General features: G+C 39.0%; 1 protein-coding gene across 1 annotated transcript; it reads left to right on the top strand.

Annotated features, from left to right (window-relative positions):
* The first annotated feature begins 429 nt into the window (after positions 1–429).
* efhb (EF-hand domain family, member B) lies at positions 430–18604 on the top strand. Its single transcript, XM_049467577.1, has 13 exons — positions 430–742; positions 851–913; positions 2481–2624; positions 2765–2945; positions 5005–5115; positions 6544–6673; positions 7831–7914; positions 8040–8107; positions 9977–10131; positions 11972–12179; positions 15980–16213; positions 17191–17372; positions 18432–18604. Exons 1-13 carry the CDS (start codon positions 677–679, stop codon positions 18576–18578), a joined length of 1773 nt encoding a protein of 590 aa, XP_049323534.1. The 5' UTR covers positions 430–676; the 3' UTR covers positions 18579–18604.
* Positions 18605–19618: the final 1014 nt, after the last annotated feature.

The raw sequence follows: 19618 nt of genomic DNA, 5'->3' as shown, positions 1-19618 counted from the left end.
TGTTTATTTTATCATAATTTATTATTGTTTGTTTTTCTTATTTGGGTATTATTATTATTATTATTATTATTATTATTATTATTATTATTATTATTATTATTATTATTATTATTATTATATCTGACTAATTACATAATTTATTCGTTTTTTATTTATTTGTATATTTAATTGTTTTGTTTATTTTAATATTTATTATTATTTGTTAATATTTAAATTTGGCAGTCTTTTATTTTATTTTTATTTTATTCTTACTGCTGTTAATTTATGTATTATTATTAGTAGTAGTATTTATTATTACTTGTATTTATTTTTTGTATATTTAAATGTTTTGAGCACTCTTGTTTATTTCATTATTTATTATTGTTTAAATTCAGTATTTGTTATTGTTTATATTTGTTATTTTATTCTCACTGTTGGAATTTTATTTTATGTGTGGATTTTATACTATTGTTATTATATTTTATTAGTTATTTAATGTATTATATATGTTTTTATGGGATTTGTGATGTTGATGTGTTGGTATGTTGGGGGGGAGCAGTAAACTGAGACAGCAGGTTGTGTTGCCTGGTAACAGGGTGTAAACTCTGCTGCAGTGTCGGATGAGCACAGGCTGCGGCTGCTGTTGGTGCTGTTGGTGGTTCAGCTCCAGATATTTATTATAACTACAGAGTTTATAATGACTTTATTACAGAGGAAAAACAGCAGCTGGAGACGCAGAGACACATTCCCCGCTATCAGAGCGGTAATTAATACTCGGGCTAGCTGTTTAATTATACTGTGTTTTTTTTAGAGTGAAAGTGTGTGTTTGTATTAAAGCTGTGAATAATATGTTATTTTATTTTTAAAAAAGGCTGGTAAACTCATACCACTGGGAGACAGGGTACAGACATGCCTGCAGGAACTAACACCCCGGGTGAGTCAGCTCTCTGATATTCACTTATAATAATAACACAGTTTCTCACACCCAGCTCAGCCCCCGGGGGCTTCATTAACTTCCTACTTCTTATTAATTATGATTAAGAGTTTTAATAACAGTAGTGTAACTGTGGCAATGTATGTTCAATGTTTTTCTTTATTTCTTTATTTCATTTATTTTTTTACATTGTAAAAAAAAAATACACAAAAACAGTTTGAACCAGAATGTGTTTTATACTTTTTTTAAGTAACAATTGTACCTTTGAGGACAGATCTGCACCCTCTTGGTGTTTTAATCTCAGTGTCTTCATGAGGGAGAGTCACCTGGAATAGTTTTCTTAGAGTCTTAAAGGAATGAGTTCCTGAAGGTGCTGAACAATAGCTGCTGCTTTTTCTTCAAACTGTGAATCTCCAACTCATCCCAATGAAACCACCAGCTCAGTTGATCAGGTTTAGATCAGGGGATTAATGTGGAGGACAAACACTTTTTTTACTGTTTACTACATAATTCCATGTGTGTCCCTTAATGGTTTTAATGACTTGATCATTGTTCATTAATTGACTATGATCATTTGTTTATTTTCCAACCCAGAGCTGGGCAATATGACCAAAAATTTAAATCACGTTTTATTTACAGGTGCATCTCAAAAAATGTGAAACTCATATATTATAAAGATCTATTACACACACAGATCATATTTTAAGCGTTTTTCTTTTTTATTGTTGATAATTATGGCTTACAGCCCATAAAAACCTAAAAATCAATATCTCAGAAAATTAGAATATTATATAAGACCAGTTGGTACTTTTGGCAGTGTGGGCAGTGTGCCAAGTCCTGCTGGAAAATGAAATCCTCATCTCTATAAAAGTTGTCAGCAGCAGAGGGAAGCATGAAGTGCTGTAAGATTTTGTGGGAAAACAAAACTGCACTGACTTTAAACTTGATAATAAAACACAGTGGATCAACACCAGCAGATGACATGTCTCTTTATGCAAACCATCACTGATTGGTGGAAACTTCACACTAGACCTCGAGCAGTTTGGACTGTGTGTCTCTCCACTCTTCCTCCAGACTCTGCTCCCTTGATTTACACATGAAATGTAAAATTTACTGATGATCAGTGATGGTTTGGAGAGACATGTCTGATATCTGCTGGTGTTGATCCACTGTGTTTTATTATCAAGTCTAAAGTCAGTGCAGTTTTGTTTTTTACAGCACTTCATGCTTCCCTCTGCTGCTGACAACTTTTATGGAGATTTTCCAGCAGGACTTAGCGAACTGCCCACACTGCCAAAAGTACCTATTGGTCTTATATAATATTCTAATTTTCTGAGACACAGATTTTTGGGTTTTCATTGGCTGTAAGCCATAAACATCAACAATAAAAGAAATAAACACTTAAAATAGATCACTCTGTGTGTTTAATACATCTATATTATGTATGAGTTTCACAAATTTGAACTGAATTACTTAAATAAAGTAATGTTTCAATGAAAATCAATTTTTTAAATGCACTAGTATATCGTCCAAACAAAATACTAACTCTTTGCTTCTCACTTTGTAGCCGGTCACACCTCCTATGGTTAAGAAATTTCTCAGCAGTAACCGTCCAGAGCCAGGAGCGATACGAGTTTTCGTCGGAAGAGCAAATGATCCGGACATTGCCAGCAGCCTGGTTCACGGAATAAGCACAAGATCATCCATCACTGTGAATATCCTTCAAACACCTTAACCATGCTTACACATTAACTATAGCCATTTCAAAAATGTATATTTCACTCTTTATGTTTTATTATATTTTATCAAAATTCTTAATGTTCAGTAAATTCTGTGTGCTGGTTTACTCAGGCTGGATCTTTGGTCAACCCACTGCCCAAGACCCGCTATCAGGAGAAGCTGCGTGAGCTGCAGGAGGTCACGTACAACAGCAAACGCAAAGCTCCTCTCGAGAGAGCCTGTGTTAACGGTCCTGGGCTTCCAGAGTGGGTGGACCCTGAGAGAACAGCGTTCGGAGTTAAAACCAGTATCTGTAAGAGCCGTAACTGAATCATTTTTAATTTGGGTGGCCATTATGACGAGATGTTGTGATTAGAATGATAAATCAGATAACAGTATGCTTTCATGAGCGTCTTCAGTGCCTTAAGAACGTAATATCACCCAAAAATTATGAATATAGTGAATTTTGTTGCTGTAAACCAAGAGTAGAATAGAGAAACATGAAATCATTTTATATTTTTAGTGTTTTTTGACATCTTTAACAATACGCTCAATGCAAATTGTGGTGTCATCTATTAAAATGACATATGGCAGCTCTGGGAAAAAATGAAGAGACCCCATTTAGTTTCTGAATCCGTTTCTCTAATTTTGCTATTTATAGGTTTATGTTTGAGTAAAATGAACATTGCTGTTTTAATTCTATAAACTACAGACAACATTTCTCCCAAATTCCACATAAAAATATTAGAAATCATTTAGAGCATTTATTTACAAAAAAATGAGAAATGGCTGAAATAACAAAAGAAATGCAGAGATTTCAGACCTCAAATAATGCAAAAAAAAAGTTCATGTTCATAAAGTTTTAAGAGTTCAGAAATCAATAATTGGTGAAATAACTCTGGTTTTTAATCACAGTTTTTTTATGCATCTTGGCATCTTTTCCTCCACCAGTCTTACACACTGCTTTTGGATAACTTTATGCAGAGCATAAGCAGTTCAGCTTGGTGGTTTGATGGTTTATGATCATCCATCTTCCTCTTGATTATTTTCCAGAGGTTTTTAATTTGGTAAAATCAAAAGTAACTCATCATTTTTTAGTCATTTTTTACACAGCAGTGCCCAAATCCAACTTTTAAATCAACAGTAAACAGAATAAAGACTAAAATATAACATTGCTGTTCCTGCAAAGGAGCTGCCCGCAGGCCTTCACAGTGTGATCAAGCAGGTCAGCTGCAGAAGTGCTGCGCTGTTAAAATACCAATCCACCAAAGTGCACCTGGCTCTTAAAGGGAATGGCAAGGGACACTCTACTTGGTTTATTTCACATTACGCCCAAAACTCTCCTATGATTAATTAAGGGAATCAGTACATGACTTTCACGTGTTGCAAGTAGCTCACTGTGTACTTTTCCAGTCGTTATGATAGCAAAGACATACTGACACCCTAAATCAAGCTGCACAGAACACGGTTGACAGCTCGACTATTCCCTATATACAAACATACACATACACGTTGACATGCCAAAAGTCATGGAACAGTAAAAGGAGCTAGTATTGTGTCCCATTACTTTTGCCTTTTAAAAATAAACTTTATTAAGGCTTTCAGAGCACATTACAAAATCACATCATACATTGACATCATAATCAACAAAAGCAGTGCATACATAACATTTTATAGCAATTGTTTTAAACATATTAACCTAATATCTAGAAAATATTACATTATTACATTTTTAATACTGACCAGGTGCTTTTCTTTGTTTCTTCAGTTCGCAAATGATTTGTTTAAAAACTGTTCTTGCAGGTATTTGTATTTGTTTTATAACCATTGTGCGTCTAGTTTGTTCATAATTTTCCATGACTTTTGCAATTTTCCATGGAAGCTAAAGAACACTGCACTGACCTGAGGGAGATTTGTCTGTATGGGATCTTCTGTATTAAATGTGGACGTGATTTTTTCGGGACGCGAGAATTGCTTTTCTGTTCACGTGGACAGTTTTAGCCAGATGCTGCCAGTCACGATCATTACCACGCACTGCACTGTCCACAACACTGTCCACTGTTGCCAGTTATGCTTTCTATTTCTACAAATTCCTGGTACACATGTGACACAATAGTTTAAGGAAAGCACCCGCTATCAGACCATACTCCAACCCCCATAACTCACACGATAACACCTCACAACTTATACCGATGTGGGTGTTTTCTTAATCCATCCCCTGAGTCAACACTGTATGGTCAATTTATAAACTGCTGTCCCATGACTTCTTAAAACCTTTATTTTATCTGCGTATGGCCTCAGTGCTGGGTTGTTTTATGATAACTCTATATTGTAAATGTGCTGTGAAATCTCTCTTTGTTGAATCTGGGCAGCTTCTAACGGTGGTGAGATCATTAACCCCCCCAAAACAGCGGAGCAGGTGGAAAAGGAGGCACAGGAGGGTCATAAGCAGTACATTCGCTCACACAGCTCCTACTTTGTGGGTAAGTGAGGGGTTTTCAGCACAGTTTATTAGCAATTAGCGCTAATGCTTTTCCTCTTTTATTCGGTTATTTCCTGCTTTTTGCTTTAGTGTGAGCTCTGGGCGTCCTCGGCTTCATACTTATGGATGCATTTAGTGATAAATGATCAAAATTAGCTGAAAAGGAGGTACAGTGATGCATAAATAAGACAGACTCCTCCTACATCCTCTCTAAACATGTTCTAATCATCTGCAGCTGATGTGCTGCACCTGAGTCTAATATACACAGTTTTTACATACAGTTTTAGGCGTTTAGGGGCTAGGCCATTTTTCCCACCCATTCAGCTGCTACTCGCCTCTATATCCCCCATCACTGGTGATGCCACAACACAAGTAGGGTAAAGACTAGCACATAGCATCAGTAGCATCACAGCTATTCGAAGGAAAGCGCAGTGACTCGGTTCTGATACATCAGCTCACAGACGCAGCCTTGTGCTGATCAACATCACCCTAGGAGTGATAAGTGGAAAGAGCGCCATTCATCCACCCAGAGAGAGCAAGGCCAATTGTGCTCTCTCAGGGCTATGGCAGCTGATGGCAAGCTGCATGACCGGGATTCGAACCTGCAATCTCTCAATACCACTCTTAAATGCCGAAATTAATATTCCAGCCCAGTAGAGGATGATCATACCTGTCTATGTGTCTGGCTCACACAAAAACAGATATGTGCACACTCACCGAATGACACCAGTTTAACAAAATCTCCATCATAGAAGCTGAGCTAAAACACTGTTCTCATGTCATACATTCCTACTAATCCACTAATCCGCTAATACATTCCAATTAATTATATTAAAAAACATATAAATATATCTTTATATAATATTTATCCCTCACATCCTGGACATCACCTCTTCCAGACTCTCCCCTCTGGTAGAAGGCTTCAGACCATCAAAACCAGCACAACTTGACACGCTAACAGCTTCTTCCCCAGAGCTGTAGCACTCCTTAACCACAGTGGACACCTCTAAGTCTCCAACCTCAACCTCACCCACTGAACTGTACAGACTGGATTCACAATTAGTTCACTTGCACTTTGCTTATTTGCATAGCTGTACAGATGTTCTTCTGCAATGTAAACATCATCTGCAACTTTCTTTAAACAATATTTAACATAAACCTACCTCAGGAAATTTTGGATAAAATAGTATTCATATGTTTACAGTTTTGATTTTGATTTTATTTTGTTTTATTTCATTTCATTTATCTCTTAGCTTTTATTGCTCTTCAGTGCTCTTTATTCCTTTAGTAATTTTAACTATATTCTTGTTTTATTTATTGTTTATTGTACCTTCTTTCATAGTCTAATGTTTGTGAATAGTTAAATATGTTTTCATATTATTGAAATCTGTATTAATGTCTGTTTTTTTTTGTGTGTGTGGTGTCTAAGGTGAGCGTAAAGACAGAGGTTATGATCTGGGTACGTATCTGAGGGACAGCAGGTTTGGTGTGTCCACCCCTCATCGCAATGATGGACACAATGTCTCCAGGTCTCTGCAGTGGTTCTCAGACACTCAGATGTAAGCTCATCATTCACACTGATCATTTTATGGGTGTGCAGTAGAAACTTTTGTATCATGCATTTGTCTGCAGGTGGTTTAAAGTGTACATTTTAATGCACTGTTTCTTAATTGGACATTTTTTCATGTAGTGCAAAAATGTGTGCACCCTTTTTTTACAATTATATAAATATATTATTATATATTGCATACCACCCACTTCGCCCACTTGGTCACACCCTAGCAGCCTGCTTAATACCATAGTGCCTACTAGCAACTACTAAGCAACTCCGTAGCAACTACCTAGCAACCACAAAAAAAAATATGGCAACCAACTGAGCTAGCATAGCAACCACCTAGGAGCTTTATTGCTTCTAACAGAAATGTAAAGTTTGATTTCCCATAGGAAAATTGGTCTTTAGATCAAATGTTGATCTTTGATGTCTTCACTTAGAGATTCGCAGAAAATGTTAAATTGCTTAGAAGAAATAGCTTTAGCTAAAAATGAGACATAAGAAACTTCTAAGTTTAGAGGAGTAAAAACGGAGAACCTGTTTTTTTTTCTTGATTTTTGTGATTTATAGTGCACCAGTCAGTTGTGTGTTGGTGTGTTTTTGGTATCGTGAGGGCACAAAAAATATGTATTGCAAAAAACATGATCTAATTCTCTTAATTAATCATGGTTAAATTTGGGCGTAACATGAAATAAACCAACCAGTGTGCCAGTGTGTCATTCTCTTTAAGAGTCAGGTGAGCTCTGACTTTGGCGCGTTTGTATCTTAACAGCGTGGTGCTTTTATGTGTCGCAGCAGAGGATTCTGATCAGCTCGTTCACACTGTGAAGATACACCAGCAGCTCATTTAAGAGAACAGCAATGTTATTTTATTGAGTGTTTAATGAGTGTGGGTGTACACAGATTGCTGGGAGCACCTATAGGAAGGAACTCTGATGGTTGGCTGTTGTCAAGGTTTTAATCAGTCAGTGGAGCTCCCGTGTTTTCCACCACCAAAATATATAGAAACACACAAGATATTTACCTGAACACACCTCACTTCCACCACCACACCAAACCATCAGTGTAGATTTATTCCTAAACTCTTTAACTCTTACTTAAACCCATTTCCTGTTTATATAATGCTATATATTGTAAGTTTATATTTCTCTGTGTATTCTGAAGGAACCACAGTGCAAAACTCGTCTCCAAGCGATGTGACGACTTCAGAGAAAGGACCCAGCCGCAGATAGGCAAAGTTCTCGACCCGTAAGTCCTGATTAACGTCTTACAGCATCTGTTACAATAACCATACATGCCTCACTTTTCAATGCATCAATTTCATGAATAATCATTTGTGCGGCAACAATTGACCATCTACCCATCTGTTGTAGGATTGCAGACACCTTGACTGTCCCAGCTGACCACACGTTTGGAATTTTGCTGCGTCCCGATGCATTTGGTAATATAAATGTTTCCACACCATTATAGCGATAGATTGTACATACAAAAGTGGTGTTAAAAAGTATTTGCCCCCCTACAAATTTCTGGTACCACTTTAAAATAAGACTACCTTTATGAAGGGTTTATAAATGGTTTACAATTAGTTTATTAATAGTTACTAATTAGGTTGTAAATGCCATAAAAATCATTAATAATCAGTCATAACACATACGTAGACAGGGCAACAAAATAGAAGGCTGTGGGTTCACTATTTGGGTAACAACAGGTCATTGTTGCCCTTTCTACATATGTGTTATAACTGATTATTAATGTTTTTTAAGGCATTTACAACCTAATTAGTAACCATTAATAAACTAATTGTAAAACATTTATAAACCCTTTATAAAGGTAGTCTTATTTTAAAGGGGTGTCTAATTTCTTTTGTTTTTGCCTTTTTTTCATGATATTTTTCAGATTATCTAACTTTAATATCAGACAAAGATAACTCGAGTAAATATAAAAAGAGCTTTTTAAATTATAAATTTATTTATTAAAAGGTTAAAAACTATCCAAAACAATCCAAACTGTGTCAAAAAGTGTTAAATCTAATAACTTGGTTGGGTCACTCTTGGTGGCAACAACTGCAATCAAGCTTTACTGATAACTGATAACGAGTCTTTCTCATCTCTGTGGAGGAATTTTGTTTTTACTCTTCTTTACATTTATTATTTATCATTTATTATTTTAATTAAGACACGTTACACACTAAGAAAAGTAAGTACAGATTTGTACCTAAAAGAGTATAAAGCTTGTCGCTGGGGCTGTACCTTATATTGAGGTACAAAAAAGTACCTTTCAGTGAAAGTCCTTTTTTGTACCCATGTTTTTTGTGCCAGTAAAGATTATAAATATTATAAACATTATCATCAACTGAATATGTGTCAAGAACTTGATGATCCAAAATTGTCTGGCTTTCAAATAAAAAAATGTGCAAATAAAGTATATATTGTTTATTAGAACAGTGATACAGAATACTGAATGAAATACTTTTGTCTGGTTAAATGGTACAAATCTGTACTTATTGCTGTTAGAAATTACTTTGTACTTCAGATGGAACAAATCTGACCCTGTTAAGACCAATATTGTACCTTTGGTGGTACAATTATGAAGAGTTTACCTTTGAGTACAAAAAAGTACTCGTATCGTACCTCTGTTTTTTAGAGTGTAGAGGATTTTAGAGCATGAATCAGCTGTTTAAAATCACGCCATAGCATCTTAATCTTAAACTTTGACTTGGCCACTTTTTTAAGCCATTCAGAGGTGAACTTGACAGTTGGGATTGTACAAAAAGGTTTTCCTGTGTGAATTTGTGATTGATTCTAAATACAGCTCTGGACAAAAATAAGAGAACACTTAAAAATGATGAGTTTCTTTGATTTTACCAAATTAAAAACCTCTAGAAGATAATCAAGAGGAAGATGGATGATCAGAAGAATCAAACCAAGCTAAACTGCTTGAATTTTTGCACCAGGAGAGTAAAGCATAAAGTTATCCAAAAGCAGTGTGTAAGACTGGTGGAGGAGAACATGATGCCAAGATGCATGAAAACTGTGATTAAAAACCACCAGGGTTATTCCACCAAATATTGATTTCTGAACTGTTAAAACTGAAGTTTTTTGTTATTTCAGCCATTTCTCATTTTCTGCAAATAAATGCTCTAAATGACAATGTTGTCTGTAGTTTATAAAACCACAATGTTTATTTTACTCAAACATAAACCTATAAATAACAAAATCAGAGAAACTGATTCAGAAACTAAAGTGTGATCTCTTAATTTTTTCCAGAGTTGTATATCATACTAATGAGATACTGTGAAACCCCTCCCCAGGTGCAGGTGACCTCATCCACTCCACCCCTCCTTCAGAGCACCTGAGGGGGCAGGACAGGAGGCGGGCTCTGGTCAACGCTGTACGACAACACCTGAAGAAAGCCAACTTCCACAACTTCACATCTCTGCTGCAAGCCTTCAGACACTACGACAAGGCCGGTGCTCTTATTACTCTCTCATGTCATGTGACAAATTGAAGATCTAGCAGGTTCACATGGTGTAATAAGGCTTTTTCAGCATGTGTGTCAGTTGTCATTCCCTTTAAGTGCCAGATGAGCTCTGACTTTGGCACATTCGTATCTTAACAGCATAGAGCTTTTGTGTGTCTCAGCAGAGACTGATACTGAGCTGCTCGTTCACACTGTGAAGATACACCAGCAGCTCATTTAAGGGAACAACAATGTTATTTTATTCTTTATTCTGTTTATTGTTGAGATAAAGATTGTTGAGATAAGTCAGGTTTTTGCTCTGCAGCACCTATAGTAATGAACGTCTGACTGTTGACTGTTGTCAGGGTTTTAGTCAGTCAGTGGAGCTCCTGTGTTTTCCGCTGCCAAAATAGTGAAACGTCAGAAATTTACCTGAACACACCTTACTTCCAGACCACCACACCAAACCATCAGTGTGAATTTATTCCTAAACTCTGACACTATTTTAAAGGTGCAGGCGCAAGGCGTGAAAATAGGCTGTTGACGGGGTGTAAGATAGCAATGAACATCGTAAAATGCTTTGCACAGATTGTACGAAAGGACGAAGTTTATATTTATTTATAGGCAAGTCAGTTCACAAAATCTAATAAAAACACCCTAAACAGTTTATGCACAAAAAAATGTGCAAAACGTGATTTTACAGTTTGTTATGGCTACTGCGCTTGCGCAGATCTCCACAGTAAGTGAGGGCTTCTTTACCAGCATCCTGACTCTCCTCCTCTCTCTGTACAAGCAGCAAGCTGATTGGCTCTTTTTGTTAAAAGGCGGGGCTTTATCCATAAACTGAGAAATCCCGTTCATAAAGTGATCAGTGGCCTGTCCTCTCATTAATAAAGTTTATATAATAATTGCGATATAATCTGTACCAGGGTTACCAGTGCAGGGTTTCTCAATCCTAGTCTTGGAGTCCCCCTTGCTTTGCTCGTTTTACTAGATTCCCTTCTTAAAAATAAAACACTGTAGATCTGAAAGGACTAATTAATGAACTGATTGGTTGAATCAGGTGTGTTGGGAACAGGGAAACAACTAAATGTATAGGACACTATATTGTATTTTTCGCATTATACACCGCACTTAAAATCCTTTAATTTTCCCAAACATCATCAGTGCACCTCATAGTCCGGTGCCTTTTAGGTGTTAGCCGCTAACCGCGCTAGCTTTTTGGCCGTTCAGAGGTGAGCATTATCGGCCTGTAGCATGCTGCTAACTTTGGCTAGCACTGCTGGAGCAGCATTAACATTTTCTGTTAGCGTTTAGCCACTACTGCTAATCCTCTGAAATGACTGTAATGAACCTAGGCAACAGTCAAACAGTCAAGAGTCCATTGCTCTTACAGCCTTTATACAGTGGGTTGCAAAAGTATTCATACCCCATATGCACTTTCTCACATTTTGTTACCCTGCAACCACAAACCTGAACTAAATGTATTTTACAGAGATTTTAAGGGATAGACAAACACAAAGTAGGACCTAATTGTGAAGTGAAATGAAAATGATACGTTGTTTTTACAATTTCCATAAAGTGTGATGTGCAAAAGTATTCAGCCCCCTTTACTCTAAACCTGCTAAATAATTCAGTGCAAGGTGTATTTTTTGCGTCCTCACGATACCAAAGATACACGACACACCCTAAATGCAACTGCATGATCCGCAATTGAACGGTGCACTACAGATCGCTAAAATAGGGCCTTTTGTGTTTAATGTGTTTGAAAAAAAAACATGCTTAAAACTGTTGTGTAAAGTTTAAATTCCTTAAAAAGTCATTTTTGTGATGTCTGCTTGTGCAGAAAGGTCAGGGGAAGATTGATAAGCAGGACCTGCAGGACGTGTGCAGACAGTTTAACCTGGACCTCAGTGGAGACGTGCTAGAGGGTCTCGTGGACTACTGTGATGTTGATAAGGACGGACTTATTAACTTCTTGGAATTTGCAAACTTTCTCAACTGGAAGGATAAAATGCCGATCCGTCCAGCAGAGCAGAGGATTTTAACAAGAGGTAGATATTTACTAATGTTTTAAAGCTTATTGTATACAGATGTTTCTTTTTTCTTTTTATGAATTTTTTACATTGTAATTGTTAGACAAATCAGAATATCTTTTATTTTCACGGTGGCAGAACACACGGCAGACACACACGAATACCAAACACACAGTCAATAAACAAAATAAAGTATGGCAACGAGAAAAACAAACAATACAGGGCTAGGCAACAAAAGAGCAAACAACAAAAAAACTTAAGTGGAAGTGCTAGTTACTAGATTCAATACCGGACAAGGGTGAACAGGAAACGGGGGTTTTATACTAGGGGGAGCAGGTGAGTAATCTCAGAAACTAGGTGAGTCAGAACGCTGATCAGGAATGTCCAGGAGTTCAGGTGAAGGTGCATGCTGGGATATGAAGTCTTTGGTGCAAGTCCAAAGCAAGCAGACTGACAATGTCAGGACTGACATTTATACTTTAGATTATTCTGAGTACCATATTAAATATTAATCTTCAAAAGAAAATCAAGAAAAATATTGAATAAGAAGCTTTGTCCAAACGTTTGACTGGTAATGTATGTCAAAATGTTTTTGGATACCCCTCCTAATGAATGTATCCAGCTGCTTTAAGTACTACTTTACGAATTCCATTGAGTGAACTCCGAGTGGTCCAGCGGGCTAAGCGCTGCCGCTATGATCAGGAAATCCCCAGTTCGAATCCTGTTCATATAGCTTGCCATCAGCTGCCGGAGCCCTGAGAGAGAGCACGATCTGCCTTGTTCTCTCTGGGGGGGGTACAGCAGATGGCGCTCTTTGCCATCATCACTCTTAGGGTGATGTGGATCAGCACAAGGTGTCTGTGAGCTGATGTATTAGAACCGAGTCACTGCACTTTCCTCCGAGTGCGCTTTGATGCTATTTGGCAATGCTACATCAGCAGCAGTTCAAAAAGAGGCGGAGTCTGATTTCACATGTGTCGGAGGAGGCATGTGCTAGTCTTCACCCTCCTTGTGTTGGAGCATCAGTAGTGATAAAGGGAGTCCTTAGAAATTGGAGAAGATCACAGCAAGGCTTCAAAATGGAGTAGAAAATCTTTACTGGGCAGTAGAGACAGTTACTCCAACAAAAGCAGGATACGCTCTTTTTGATATCCTTGATTTTGTAAGCAAATGTACTAATTGAGCAGGTGTCCTAATACGTTTGCCACAGGCAATAAAAAAATAAAATTTTCGCAATTTTACTACTCTTATTTTTACTGTCTTAAAACATTATTAAATTTTAAGTTGAAAAAAGCTCATTTACGTTTGGTTGTCTGCTGTTAAACATGGTGGAGGGTCAATTCCCACCCTTTACACAACACAAGGGTTAATAGTGTCAAGGACGGATTAAGGATCATCCGGGCCCCTGGGCAATTTTGTAGGTCACTAAATGGTCAAGGAGCCATGGTAAATTACTTCTATGGAAGTCAATGGCCCTATAGAAGGGCCCCTTGTGATCAAGGGCCCTCTAATGGTATGGCCTGCTCTTCTCTAGGGCCCTCATAACCAGGGCCTTCTAAAAATATGCCCCCCCTCTTTCCTAGGACCCCTATTAGCCACAAGTTAATGTCAAAGCAGTGCCACATTGCCTCATCCATTTTCATAAAGGGCCCAAAAGCATGGCTAAGGCCCCCAAAAGCATAGCTAGGGCCCCCAAAAGCATGGCTAGAGCCCCTAAAAACATGGCTGGAGCCCCCAAAAGCATGGCTAGGGCCCCAAAAGCATGGCTAGAGCCCCCAAGAGCATGGCTAGTGCCCCCCAAAGCATGGCTAGTGTCCCCCAAAGCATGGCTAGTGTCCCCAAAAGCATGGCTAGTGCCTCAAAAGCATGGCTAATTCCCCCAAAACATGACTAGGGCCCCAAAAGCATGGCTAGAGCCCCCAAAAGCATGGCTAATTCCCCCAAACGCATGGCTTAAGCCCCCAAAAGCATGGCTAGGGCCCCCAAAAGCATTTCTAGGGCCCCCAAAAGCATGGCTAATTCCCCCAAACACATTGCTTAAGCCCCCAAAAGCATGGCAAGGGCCCCCAAAAGCATGGAAAGTGCCCCCCAAAAAATAGCTATGGCCCTCAAAAGCATGGTTAGAGCCCCCAAAAGCATGGTTAGAGCCCCCAAAAGCATGGCTAGAGCCCCCAAAAGCATGGCCCCCAAAAGCATGGCTAGGGCCCCCAAAAGCATGGCTAGGGCCCCCAAAAGCATTTCTAGGGCCCCCAAAAGCATGGCTAATTCCCCCAAACACATGGCTTAAGCCCTGAAAAGCATGGCAAGGGCCCCCAAAAGCATGGATAGTGCCCCCCAAAAAATAGCTATGGCCCTCAAAAGCATGGCTAGGGCCCCCAAAAGCATTGCTAGGGCCCCCAAAAGCATGGCTAATTCCCCCAAACGCATGGCTTAAGCCCCCAAAAGCATGGCAAGGGCCCCCAAAAGCATGGATAGTGCCCCCCAAAAATAGCTATGGCCCTCAAAAGCATGGTTAGAGCCCCCAAAAGCATGGCTAGAGCCCCCAAAAGCATGGCTAGAGCCCCCAAACGCATAGCTATGGCCCTCAAAAGCATGGCTAGAGCCCCCAGATGCATGGCTATGCCCCCCAAAAGCATGGTTAGGGCCCCCAAAAGCATTTCTAGGGCCCCCAAAAGCATGGCTAATTCCCCCAAACACATTGCTTAAGCCCCCAAAAGCATGGCAAGGGCCCCCAAAAGCATGGATAGTGCCCCCCAAAAAATAGCTATGGCCCTCAAAAGCATGGTTAGAGCCCCCAAAAGCATGGTTAGAGCCCCCAAAAGCATGGCTAGAGCCCCCAAAAGCATAGCTATGGCCCCCAAAACATGGCTAGGGCCCCTAAAAGCATGGCTAGGGCCCCCAAAAGCATTTCTAGGGCCCCCAAAAGCATGGCTAATTCCCCCAAACACATGGCTTAAGCCCCCAAAAACATGGCAAGGGCCCCCAAAAGCATGGATAGTGCCCCCCAAAAAATAGCTATGGCCCTCAAAAGCATGGTTAGAGCCCCCAAAAGCATGGCTAGAGCCCCCAAAAGCATAGCTATGGCCCCCAAAAGCATGGCTAGGGCCCCGAAAAGCATGGCTAGAGCCCCCAAAAGCATTTCTAGGGCCCCCAAAAGCATGGCTAATTCCCCCAAACACATGGCTTAAGCCCCCAAAAGCATGGCAAGGGCCCCCAAAAGCATGGATAGTGCCCCCCAAAAAATAGCTATGGCCCTCAAAAGCATGGTTAGAGCCCCCAAAAGCATGGCTAGAGCCCCCAAAAGCATAGCTAGGGCCCCCAAAAGCATGGCTAGGGCCCCCAAAAGCATGTCTAGAGCCCTCAAAAGCATGGCTAGGGCCCCCAAAAGCATGTCTAGAGCCCCCAAAAGCATGGCTAGAGCCCTTAAAAGCATGGCTAGAGAACCCAAAAGCATGGATAGGGCCCCCAAAAGCATGGCTAGGGCCCTTAAAAGCATGGCTAGAGCACCCAAAAGCATGGCTAGAGCACCCAAAAGCATGGCTAGGGCCCTTAAAAGCATGGCTAGGGCCCCCAAGAAGCCCTGGTGTCAAAGTCAGAGGGTCTTTAAAATGGAGGGCCCTCGGAAATAAAAAAAAATATTGTATCAAAAATGTTGATAGGCATCTCAAAATGTTGACCTGACCTCAAGGGCCCCATGGGCACTGGCCCCACTGGCCCGGTCAGCAATCCAGGCATGAATAGTGTACAAAAATACATTCAGAAATTTAGGCAGACAGTGATGACTTTCTCTAAGCTGTAAACCTTTGTCCCACTTTCAGAGCGTAAGGTTAGCACCGCTCCAGCCAACGTCCAGCGAACGATAATCCAGGGATCAGATGTACAGAAAGAGGACAGCTCAGAAAGCCTGGTCAGGTCTGAGGACCTGAAGCCTGTGGAGGTGGGGAGCCCCCTGAAGACCCCCAGAACTCTCAGCAGATCCAGAGCAGAGCAGGAGCACTTCATCACCTCCTCTTCAGTCATCTCTGCCGTTGTGGGTGGTCTCCCCACTACCGGTGAGTCATATTGGACTAAGTGTGAGGAACCGGTGGGTGGCAGGTAAAAGATAAAACTTTTGTACAGGCTTTCAGTTTTTACCCACATCAGTCACTGCTAAAATAAGAAAAGTCCACCAACCAGAAGTGTCTGGAAAAACAATGTCCTGTGGCAGAGGTGTGTCTAGGACTTTTCTGGGTATGGGGCCATCTAAGGGGCAACAATATTCATAGAGGGGTCAATTAAAAAAAAAAAAATCATACACAGTAAAATCTATGGAGTTGATTTTGTTCCAAAAGTTTTACAGAAGAAAAACTAAATTTGAAGAATCAAAAGGTAAAAGTGTGCTAGTGCATCTCAAAAAATTAGAATATCATTGAAAAGTTACTTTATTTCAGTAATTCAGTTCAAAAAGTGAATGTATATATTATATAGATGTATTAAACACAGAGTGATCTATTTTAAGTGTTTATTTCTTTTATTGTTGATGATTATTACGGCTTGCAAGCCAATGAAAAAACAAAAATCAATGTCTCAGAAAATGTAAATATTATATAAGTACTATAATAATTGGTACTTTTGGCAGTGTGGGCAGTGTGCCAAGTCCTGCTGGAAAATGAAATCCACATCTCCATAAAAGAGATGATAAAAAGAGTGTGGCGGTTGCTATGATCTTGCTAAGCAGTTGCTAGGTGGATGCTAAAGTGTTGTTAGGTGGTTGCTAAGGTGTTGCTATGGTATCTGTGTTGGTTGCTATGATGTTGTTAAGCAGTTGCTAGGTGGTTGCTAAGGTGTTGCTATAGTGTCTGTGGTGGTTGCTATGATGTTGCTAAGCAGTTGCTATGTGATTGTGGTTGCTAAGTAATGTATTTGCATAAATCAGGTTTATTGCTAAAGCAATGCGCAGCCATAACAATATCTGCTCTGTGGTGGTTTTCTCTCCTGATCATTGAAGAACAGTTTAAACAGTTTTGGTCTTTGTACTTTTCCTCCACAGATTATCGTACGTATGGAGTTCCCACAGTGCGTCTGGATCTGCCCGCCCCTCAAATAAAGCGCGTCAGTGACCGCACGAACTACGGAGACGAGTCCACGGCGTATAACCTGCTGTTCCCCACAGTGCACTCGCGCTATGGCGTGCACGAGAAACACTTCTTCTCCCCTCGCACCAAAAACCAGGTTAGACTAACCACACATCACCTGCCTCTCTTCCAGAGGTGGGAAGTAACTAATTACATTCACTCACGTTACTGTAACTGAGTAGATTTTATGAGTAATTTGTAATTTTTAAAGTAGTTTTTAAAATAGGTAATTTTACTTTTACTCAAGTTAATTTTGACACAAGTGATTTACTTCGGTTCTTTGGAAAACTCCCTGTTACTGAGTGAAAAAATGAAATGCTGGGGGAAAAAAAAACTAATGGTCTGAAAAAAAAACAAAAAAAACCTGAGTTTTGTTCTCCATGGCAGCGCAGCTGAACATTTTCCAGCAGTGTTTATTATTACGGTTAGCAAGAGAGACGCTGTGTGAATCAGCTGTGTAGCCTGGGGTCTGTGTATGTGGCTCAGGGGAACCGGTGTTCTGTCAAGTTATGCTACCCATCGATATGTGCTTCTTTACGGCACTGTGCATGCACAGCAATGGCAGGCTAAAAAAAAATAATGAACTGTAAAACTACATATAAAAATACAGTTTATAGTCACTTATATGACCATAACCTTTGAACTTTTTAACAGTAAAGAAAAAAAAAGGATCATAGAAACCTTGTTGGCACTTGTTGTATGGGGTGGTCTGAACAAATACTGCCTGAAAGGTCCAAATTATTTAATTGAATAATTATTTAATTTATTGATTTGTGATTTGTACTTTTTTAAATCAAATAAATAAAAGTAACCATGTAACTTTTACTCAAAATACATTTTAAATTGAGTACCTTTTTACTTTTACTCGAGTAGATTTGTAGATGGATACTTTTACTTTGAGTAGAATTTTAGCAAAGTAAAGGTACTTTTACTTAATTACAATTTTTCAGTACTTTTTCCACCTTTGGTCTCTTCACATCGTACACTTTATGATTAACTGAGACATATAATATTTATTGATATTTATTCTTTAGTAAGAAGTGGAGATACTGTACTGTACCTTTTTTTCATTTATCTTGTTATAATATTAACTAATCAATCAATGCTGATTATTGATGTAGCTGTGGTAACGCAGGTGATGCTGTTTCTGTTTCAGATGGTGCAGATTTTCCAGAATGTCGGCCTGAATGTTTCTGAGCAGACGTTTGAGGAGGCCTGGAAGTTAGCATCCATTAGATCTCCCACTGGAGACGTCTGTGTGGAGAGCTTCCGGAACATTCTCAAAGAACTGCAGGCGAATTAAAGAGAACCTGTACTGCATGTACAAAACTTTGTGGACTTTTGTTTGAAATCAAGCGTATTTTAATAGGGGGTTAATACAGCAACAATATATACATTTTTTGTTTTATTCTATAAACTACGGACAACATTTCTCTCAAATTCCAAATATATATTTTTTTAATTTAGAGCATTTATTTGCAGAAAATGAGAAATGGCTGAAATAACAAAAAAACCCTTCAAGCCTTCAAATAATACAAAGAACATTACATTACATTATATTTGGCAGACACTTTTGTCCAATGCAACTTACAATAGTGATGTACATAGAGTAATAGAAGTTTAAGGTAAAAAAAAAAAACTTTTTTAGGCAGCGCCTAAAGGAGGGCAAAGGGAAATAGGAGTGGGATACAGGAGGAAAGGAGGGGAAGGAGGAAAAATGAGGTTAAAAGTAGTAAGTTTGTTAAATAGAGGTGTTACGAGAGTAAGTGCTCTCGTAGTTCATATTCATAAAGTTTTAAGAGTTCAGAAATAGTCAATTTTTGGTGGAATAACCCTGGTTTTTAATCACAGTTGTCATGCATCTTGGCATCATGTTCTCCTCCACCAGTCTTACACACTGCTTTTGGATAACTCCTGTTGCAAAAAATTCAAGCAGTTCAGTTTGGTTTGATGGCTTGTGATCATCCATCTTCCTCTTGATTATATTCCAGAGGTTTTCAATTTGGTAAAATCAAAGAAACTCATCATTTTTAAGTGTTTTCTTAAGTTTGTATATACACAGCAAATTTCTAGAGTTTGAAAACCTGGAGTTAAACAAAAATGTGTGAAAGAGTTAAATTGTAGGAGTTTATCATCCAGCTTAAACTACAGAGTTGAGGGGAACTCTTTAGTGGTGTATCAGAGACTGAACTCTCTAACGGGCGTGTCCCCCAATCCCAGCTCACCATCAGTGTGAAGTCTTTCCCACCAGAGCTCCTTCCATGGTGTATTCCATTGTATTTTATATAATGGTTGTTTGCCTAGCTGATGTGTTGTTGGCCATAAGAGCAAGTTACCATCTTC

This window comes from Astyanax mexicanus, chromosome 1, assembly GCF_023375975.1.
Source record: "Astyanax mexicanus isolate ESR-SI-001 chromosome 1, AstMex3_surface, whole genome shotgun sequence".
NCBI lineage: Eukaryota > Metazoa > Chordata > Actinopteri > Characiformes > Acestrorhamphidae > Astyanax > Astyanax mexicanus.
This window is presented reverse-complemented; position numbering and strand designations above follow the sequence as displayed.

What these genes read in the sequence shown, in the direction of transcription:
- efhb (XM_049467577.1), top strand. Translation starts at nt 677, where the DNA reads ATGACTTTATTACAGAGGAAAAACAGCAGCTGGAGACGCAGAGACACA. An exon ending in CATTCCCCGCTATCAGAGCG is followed by an intron (nt 743 to 850) that starts GTAATTAATACT and finishes TTTTTAAAAAAG; the next exon opens with GCTGGTAAACTCATACCACT. An exon ending in GGGTGGTCTCCCCACTACCG is followed by an intron (nt 16,214 to 17,190) that starts GTGAGTCATATT and finishes TTTCCTCCACAG; the next exon opens with ATTATCGTACGTATGGAGTT.